The 9,763-nt window shown below is 25.0% G+C and overlaps 1 protein-coding gene across 1 annotated transcript in view; it reads right to left on the reverse strand.

Annotated features, from left to right (window-relative positions):
* Window positions 1–9,763, reverse strand: part of LOC117170954 — an 86,307-nt gene that overhangs the window by 8,152 nt on the left and 68,392 nt on the right. Inside the window, exon 11 of the mRNA XM_033357995.1 lies at window positions 169–509. Within this exon, the coding sequence (XP_033213886.1) occupies window positions 169–509 (341 nt within the window). The remainder of the gene's footprint in view (window positions 1–168; window positions 510–9,763) is intronic.

Below are 9,763 nucleotides of genomic sequence, written 5' to 3' on the forward strand. Positions count from 1 at the left end.
GAGTCTGAAAGTAATGAGAATTATATTTCTACCCATAAAGAAGAAAATCTGACAATGTAACCTCAGGATTTCTTGTTGAAAATAATTTTATCCTTATATTTGTTACCTTGACGCAAAACCAGTTTTTCTATCAGGAAATAAAGGAAATAATAATAAGGATTCTTTTACCTGTTGTGGTGGTTGCTTGACCATAGGTACCTTCTTCTCAACAGCATCAAGTCCCTGGCATAATTTTTGATCGACAGCGCTGATTTGACCTTCGAATTTTTTCGCCAAAGGTGTGGCAATTGGTGCAGCTGCAGCAGTAGCATAATGAAGACCAGCTTCAGCGTGACTCAGTGCCCAGTTAACCAAGTAGTTAGAATCCTTCAAGTAGCTGTAAGTCGAACCAGTTCTTTCAATTGCAGAACTGATTACGGGGATGTTTTTGATTCGATCTAGTGATCCAAAATGAGGAGATTCATTCTCGATAGATGACGTTGGTTTTTGGGCTTCTGATGCCATTCTTTCTATAAAAATATTGATAATATATCAGTTTTTTTTATTTATTTAAATCAAACAAAACTGTCGAGCAAAATCGTGGTGGCCGTTTTAATCGACGAAATAAATTCCCGATCATTTCCCGGTTTTTTCCCGGTTCACAAACATTTTTCACGGTCAATGAAATTTAAAAAATGGAACACTAAAGCTAAGAAATTTTCCACTTGAGGTAATACTGAGCTGCAAATGAAAAAACTCAAAGTGGAGCTGTTAAATTTTGAACTTTAAAAATTGATATTTAAAAGCTTTTAATTAAAAAATGTTGTATTCAAATGCTCAATATTTTACGCGTATAAAATTGAAGGTTCTCAAATTTTTCAATATAAAATATATAAATCCACGTTATCATTTTCAATTCTCTAAATTAAAAAATCAATCAATGAACTTAAAAATTTTTTTAAATTATATAATTTTAAGGAATTTTAATCTAGAAACATCAAATATTAAAAAGGCGAACAAATTTTAACGGAACACTTCTTAAATTATAAATTCAATTATTTTCTTTTAAAATAGTTTAAACATCCTTGGAAAGCTTTAAAATTTTATTTCAACATTTTGAGAAATCTAGAAGTTGTATTAAATTGGTTTTAAACTTTAAATTATTTTGGAAATTGTTACAGAACTTCTAAATATCTGTCAAATTAAGTTGAATTTTTTCTACAATTTTCAGAAAATCCTGCAAATTTTAGACAAAATTTTTACAATTTAGATGTATAAATAACAATTCAACATTTATTATTTGTAGACGAGATTTGAAAACATTTTCTTAAGATTCCTAGGAAATTAAAAAAAACTTTTCATTTTGGAAAATTATTTTAAGAGAATATTTAAAAAGTTATTTAAAGATATAAACAAAATTTTCAAAAAAGATTCTAAAAAAACTTAAGTAAACTTTTGAAAATTTTCAGGATACTTTTTTATCTTTTTAAAACTCCTAAACATCTCTTAAAATTAGTCAAATTTTGTCTACAAATGTTCATTTGTAAATTATACATCAAAATTTTTAAATTTCACTTGCAAATTAAGTACTTTTCAAATACAAAAATTAAATTTTCTATGTCAAACAATTCAATTAAAGATTCTTTATTTTTTTATATTTTGTTTCAATTTACTTGTCTTACATAAAATCTCATATATTGCTAAATATTCAATAATTAATCTTTTTTTAATTAAAACTTTCAAATTGAATGGGTTAAAAATGAAATATTTAGAATGAAACAGTACTTTAAATTTGATAAAATCCTTTAATTAAGAATATATTATTATGAAGTTATTTTTGAGTTGAAAATAGTTCATAAACTTTCAGTCACACGTTCTTATTTGTTTAATGACTAATACTTTCAAATTGAAACCGTTTAACTTTTAACGTTAAAATTCGAAAATTCTTAAATTTTGAACAGGTTTAAAATCGTTTTGTCAAATCGCTTTTGCTCACTGTTTATTACTTAGAGTACAGATAAATTAAAAAAATCTATTTATTAAAGAAAAATATTTTTTATCCAAAATTTTGAATTTCAAGGGCTTTTATTTTTTATTTGTTCAAGTCTTTAAAAAAGCATTTAAAAATTCTTTAAATTAAAAATTTAAGCTTAGAAATAAAAATTTTAAATGGAAAATTTTTAAAGTAAAAAAATTTTGAATTACGCACTGTAAGCTGAATAATAGCATAATTTAAAAACATAACAATTTCACTAATTGTCTAAAAACTGTTGAAATCGAACGTGGACAGATTTTTCTTCTACAAATTTGTAAAATTCCCGGTCAAAAAAAAAATTACTCTTATTTCCCGGTTGTTCACTGTCGCAAAAAATTCCCGATAATTTCCCGGTTTTCCCGGTCCAGCGTCCACCCGGAAAATGGTTTATAAGACCCTTTTCGAGAACTTTAGTGGGTGTATCTGATTAGAGCAGAAAGTATGGATCTTATCATGTAATTCTGATGAGAGTAGACAGTATGATCATTGCTATGCTTCAACTTCCTGTTAAAACAATTATTTTCAACTGGAAAGGAAACCAAAGGAGATGAATTCTGAACAAAAAAATATAATAGTTGAAATTTAAACCAAAAAATATGTTTATTTTAAGTCAAAAGTATCTGAATTCAAAAAAGAGAATTTTCAACAAAATAATTGAATTCTTGACCAACAAGCCCAATTTTCAACAAAATAATTAAATCAGCACAAAGATTTAATTTTCGACAAAAAAATATGCATTTTTAATTGGGAAAGTTATCTTTTTACCGCAAAATAAAAATTTTCTACAAAATACATCAAATTTCAACCAACTAGTCAAATCTTCAACAAGACAAGCTACAATTTTGAACAAATATTAGAATAGCTTAATTTTTTATTTAAATCAATTAATTTTTAACTAAAACAACGAATTAAAAATGATGGGTAAATGTTGAACTAAAGAGATATATTTTCAATTAAATTGATGCAGGTCTCACCAGAAACAAATTTTTAACAGAGTCATTGAACTTTTAACCTAGTATCTGAATTTAACAACAAAAAATAAAATAATTTTGAACCAAGAGATTAATTTGTTACCAAAAAATGCTACCTTTTAAGCAAGTAATTGAACTTTCAACTAAACAAGATCCATTGTAAACCAAATAGTTAACTTTCCAATTAAAAAATATAAATATTCGACCAAAAATGGAAAAATTATATTTTCATCAGAAAAATTAAGTTTCTTCACCAAAAAAGTAACAAATTTTTAACAAAAGGTTTAAGTTTTCAACCAAAGAGATGAATATTTCACAAAAATTATGTATCTTTAACCGACAAATGTAGTTTAAAAAAGTTTTTTCACTTTCAACCAACCAAGAAGATTAATTTTCTGCTTAAATTTAAGAAAAAATGAATTTTTAACGTCGCTGATTAATTTTATACTAAACAAGACCAATTTTCAAACAAATAGTTGAATTTTTAACTGAAAAAGATGAAATGTCAACCAAATAGTTGAATTTTTAACAATAAAATATAAATTATTTAAAAAAAATGGAATAATTATATTTTTAATTATTAAACTTAAGTTTTCATGAAAAAACCAACTTCAAACAAAATAGTTTACTTTTCAACCAACTAAATGAATATTCAACTAAAGTAATGGATCTGTGACCAAAAAATAAATTTCAAACAAAGTAGTTCCGCTTTCAAAAACAGAAGGATTAATTTTCTACCAAAAAAAGACAAATTTTGAATAAAATATGTTAATTTTTACGAAGTAGTTGAATTTTCAACTAAAAAAAATTACAATGAGAAATATAATCAATCAAATTTACAATACCGAATAATTATAAACAGAATTGCTTGTAATAAAAAACTTTAAATCTTTAAATTTGTTGAGTGCTTCATTTAAACTTTTAAAGTTAATGTTCAAATTGTTCAATTGTTAAAAATTTTTATGCATAATTTAGACTACTATATATTTCTTCTTATTATAAATAACAATTTTCCTATTATTACTTAAGAACAAAATCAAGATTTCAACGGAATTTTTTAAATTTTTGAAATGAAAAAATGTTGCTGCATAAATAACAATTTAGTTTTCAGATAAAAAAATAATCCTTTCATTTTCAGGTCTTTTTTTACTTAAAGTTGTTAAAAATGATGCATTTTGAACTTTTACAACTTTCTTTATTTTTGCAATTTATATTATTTAAAAGATTTCAAAATAGGTTTAAGTAATTTTCAAAATTGCTGCTATTATGAGAATTTAAAATTTAAAAATTTAAATAATCACATATATTGTTAGAAATTCGTCTTTTTCATAAAAAAAAAAATAATTTTCTGGATTTAAAATTCATTCTTTTTGGTTAAAATTGCAACTGCTTATAACAAGTATTTAATTAGAAATTTCAAAATTAATTTTTTTTAAAGTACCATAAAAACAAATTAAAAAAGTTTAAAATTGAAAAGTGTTCCGTTTTGAGTGCTTTAATTTGTAGTCCAATTCTTACTACTTCAAATAAAAAAATTGCTAGCTTTAAGAATTTGAACTTTTTAATTTTAATGTCCGTGGAATATGTATTTGAATCGGGAAGTGACCGAAAATTCTTTCCCTGATAAAAGCGGCCATCCTGAAAAATTAAATAAGTAAACCAATCAAAAGTTTTCATTGATTATTAAATAATAATATTATTTATTGCTTTTCTTAGCGACATTCTTTGAGAGTGAACCGTTACCGGAATTTGAACCCATGACACAAATAGCAGGATATCCCGGATGCTTTCGACAGGAATTAATCATTCGACTTTGATTAAGCTGATGCTCATCAAATTGAAGATTTCACTGAATTTATGATGCTCAAAGTTCATAAAATCTATTTTTAGATTCTGTAATACGTGCATTTTTACGTATACATGTATAAAGCAATATAATGTTGACGAATGTAAAAATTAGTAATAAATTGACTAAATTCTCACAATCTCTATTCTACGAAAAGTGCAATCGAATGCATTAAAATATTTTTAAGTCAACAAAATTGAACATTCTACCCGAAGTGCAATCAACTGCACTCATCTAGTAAAATAAGGAAATATTGAACTAACCTTTGACGGTTCAACGAGTGTGTTTTTGTTTTGCTAAAATGGAAGTGAATAAAATTGGTTAAATACTTGATTTCTTTATCCTTTTTAGATAAATTAGTCGCTAATTGAAAAAAACAGGTTAGATATTAGCAATTTAGAAATGTCAAATGCTCTGTTTACGTGGTTAGTATCGAAACAAATGATTTACAATTACTAGAAAAAATTATAACAAAAATGTTTATTTTAACCATCGAAAATTAATTTTTATCCAAGAAAGATGACTTTTCTATCATAAAAGACGAATTTTCAATCCAAAAGGACGAACTTTTAACAAAACATTTAAATTTTTGTGCAGAAAGATGACTTTTCTACCATAAAAGGCAAATTTTTTAACAAAAGACGCATCTTCATCTAGTTGAATTAAGAAAAAGGACGAATGTTTAACAATAAAGTTGAATCATTGAACAAATAAATGAATTTCCGAAAAAAAGAGAAGAATCGCAAACCAGAAAAAACTTTTGAACTAAAAAAAATATTCTTTGAACCAAAAATTTAATCATCAAATCTTCAGTTCAAAAAATAAATTTTTAAGAATAACAAACTTCCAAAAAAAGTTCTATTTTCAACGAACGAGGGAAATTATTAACAAATTAATTCTCAACCAAAATATTGAGTCTTCAAACCATAAAGAAAATTTTCTGCAATACTGTTCAATTTTCGTCTCAAAAATATTTCTTTTTTACCGAAAATGATGAATCTTGAAGAAACAAAAATTTTAACTCTCAACCAAGTACTTGATTTTTTACCAAAAAGATGAATTTTTAACTAAAAATTTAATAGATAGTTTTTATTTAAATCAAAAAAGAGTTTTCATTTGAAATGAAAAAGAGCGAAAATCAAAAAAAATTTCGCATTTTCGAAGGAAACATTTGAATACTCAACCAAAATAGAATAATTTGCAACCAAAAGGTTGCATTTTGTATAAAAAACGATGAATTTTCAGCCAAGAAGATTTGATATAAAAAAATATACATTTGTAACAAAATAGTTGAATTTTAAATTAAAATGACAGATCTTTAAAAAAAATGAATTTTTAACGAAATCGTTTTCCATTCAAGCCAAAAGATGATTTTTTTAATTAAGAAGATTTATTTTCAAAAAAGAGAAAGTTTAATTTTGAACCAAACAATTAAATCTTCAAAGAAAAAAAACAATGAAATTTGAACAATTTAGTTCTATTTTTTAACAGAGTAATTTTTTGAAATTAAATTCTCAATAATTTTCCATTTTTTGTTGAAAACTTACCTTGTTCAGTGCAAAATTCAACTAATTGTTTTAAAATTACCTTGCGGTATTGAAAATTAAATTTTTTGTTGATAATTCGACTTTTTGGGTAGCAAAATAATCTTCTTCAATTAAAATTCATCTATATTTACTTGAGGATTCAACTATTTTTCTAAAAAATCGTCTTTTCTCGTTACAATGAACTGGGAAAAATTCATTTTTTATTCTTTACTTTGAATATCATGTCTTTTGTTAAAAATTTGCCTTTTGGTAGAATATTAATCTTTTTAGATCAAATTCATATTTTTTTTTTAAATTCAACTTTCTGGGTTAAAAGTTTAATTCTCTTCTAAAAAATGAGTCTTCTTATTTTGAAAATACAACTCTTTGGTTAAAAATGTAAATTTTTTTAGTTAAATTTTGATCCTTTTTTATTTGAAAATTCGACTATTTGGTAGAAAATGGATTATTTAGGGTAAAAAATTTGTATTTTAGCTTGAAAATTTATTTACTTCGTTAAAAGTTCCATTACGATGTTAAAAATTATTGTCAGAAATCGCTATAAATCAGAACATTATCCCACTTTTCACATACCTCTACCTCTAATTTTCCCCATCCATAATGCTTCAAAATTCGCGTTTTGAAATTCTCTAAGTTTTCATGCTACTTCTCCCTGACCAATTTTTGATTTACCCTTACCGTTACTATTTTTTTCAGGTTAAATCTTCAACCAATTTAATTAATTATGAACCAAGAAGATACAATTTGAACCAGTAAAATTAATTTACTACTAAAAAAAAGACAAATCTTTTAAAAAATACATAAATCATAAATTGAAAATGCTAAGATTTCAAACCAAAATGAAACGGTTTTATTTACAGTTTAAAAAATTAGTTTTAACCATACAAAATAGAATTTTTTACAAGATAGTTTAATTTTCGAACAAAGAAATGAATCGTATGCCTGAAAAATGCATTTTTTACCAGGAGAGATAATATTCTATGATAAGTCTAATTTTCAACTACGGAAGTTATTGTTAACGAATTTCGAAGTAGTTAAATTTTCTATCAAAAAATTAATTTTCAACAAGTAAAAAATAATTTTTAACAATATAGTTTAATTCTTAACCAAAGAAATCAATTTTCAACTGTAACACAGAATCTTCAATAAAAAATTAATTTTGAACCAAGTAATTGAATTTTCGATCAAAAAGACAAATTTTTAACAGAAGACAAAAATTTTTAACGAAGAATTATCAATTTTTATTGAATAATGGAATCGCTAACAAATTAGCTACATTTTTAACAAAAGAAATTAATTTTAAACAAAATACATGAATTTTTAACCAAAAAATATAAATTTTTATCAAAAATTAGAATCGTTAAGATTTTGGTAAAAAAATGAAATTTCAAACAATTAAAAACAAATCATCAATAATAATAATAATAATAGTTGAATGAAATTAATAAATTGTCAACCTAAAAAATAAATCTTTATAACAAAGTACTTCCACTTTCAACTAAAAAGTGGTTGAAGTTTCAACAGAAAATGTAATAGTTGATATTTCAACAACAATAAAATTAATTTTAAACGAACAATAGATGAATTCAACCAAACAAGAATTTTTAACTAAACAGTTGAATTTTCAACTAATTAGATTAACTTTTCGGTTTTTAACCAAAATTGTTCAATTTCGAAAAAAAAAATAAAACTTGATGCATATATTTCACTAAAATCTGTACAATATTTTAATTAATTATTTTAAATACTTTTTAGAACTTCCAATTTTTTTAGGCCATTCGATGTATTTCTTTCTTCTTAAATATAAGTAAAATTCCACACATGTTGTTTTTTAATTTGAAATTGGAAACAAACTTGAGGTCCGCGCAATAAAAATTGCAAATTTTCTTTTTCAGGAATGCAAAATTAGGACATCTTACAAAAAATCAGGACATCTATAACAAATCAAGATCTTCGTTGATAAATCATGTCGTTTGGTCATCCTAAAAAATGGGAATGTAATTTATGGATGACCACTTACGAAAGGGCCCTTAATTTGAATGATGAAAGTTAGCAATTAAAAAAGTGAAGAAATAATTAAAATATTGACACAGCGGAATTTTTATCTTTGAATAAGGATAGTTCTCGATACTTTCTCTCCTTAATTTCACTAAGAAAAACACTTTCCGTTAGCCTTTAGTTTACATTTATGAAAGAGGAAGTGAGGCACCTGATATAACGTACGTATGCCGGCATGCTGCAGGGCGCATGCCTGTTATCGGAAGGTTAAAATTGTGTTCTCGAATGTACACTAAATGAGAAAATTCTTGAACATTTTTTTTCACAATAGTAAAATTCAATATTTAACGAATACTTTTTAATTAATTATTTTGCTTTTCTTTCTGAAACGAGAACTTTTGATAGTCGTTTTGAATAGGTGATGGTACCTATTGAATGTAATTTACCACTTGTTATCAGTTAACACAGGGGAGAAGCGAGAAAATTCGTTGAGTTATACGTGTTATTTCCTTATTCACAAGTTTTTATAATTCACTTTCGAAAATAAATTACTAAAGCATTATTGACAATAATATTTACAACTAGGAAAATTACCCCGCCAGTTTATTTAGATAATTGTATGGCAGTTTTCAAAATATGAAGAATGAAGGAATTGTGCCTGATGACGCAACGTCAAAGAAAAAACGTCTTTAAGTTTTAGAGTCATTCTTGCTGATAATAATTTGTGTTAGTTATTACTTTAATGGAATATCCTTGATATATTTAATTTTTTTATTTTTACTTACATTTTGACTGATTGTGGATCGATAAGAAATATTGTATAAAAATTCACTCTTGGACTTCAATAGAGCCGACAACACTGAAATTGAAATCTCGTGAGAGACCTACGGTATCACGGTATGTATAAAGCCGGGCCGCGGGTAGCCGTCTCAACGGCTGGAGAGGGAGTTACCGGTTTCAGTGCCGTACTCTTTATTATCATAGAAAAGTTTTAAAATTAAAAATATTTACTCCTGTTCAGTTAGAAATTTCAAATTAAATTTTCCTTCGATTTATTTATAAATTTTGCATACAAAATTATACAAATATTTTTTTAATATGTTATTACAAATTTTTTAATTTCAATTAGATTAAAATCAAACTTAAAAACCAATTTAACGTTCAATTACCAATTTTTGTTTTATTCTCAGGAATTCATTCACTTGAGTTAAGTTACTGTTACAAAATCATAGCGTCACCTAAGATCGAGGAGATTCGGTCCAAATTTTTAAATTTATTATGTCAACGTTATATTTAACTTGAGTTACATGATATTTATACAAGTATCTGATAAAAAAAATTGTAACAAAACTTCTACATATTTTTATAGCACTGTTACATATTGGTT

Source organism: Belonocnema kinseyi, chromosome 4 (assembly GCF_010883055.1).
Source record: "Belonocnema kinseyi isolate 2016_QV_RU_SX_M_011 chromosome 4, B_treatae_v1, whole genome shotgun sequence".
NCBI lineage: Eukaryota > Metazoa > Arthropoda > Insecta > Hymenoptera > Cynipidae > Belonocnema > Belonocnema kinseyi.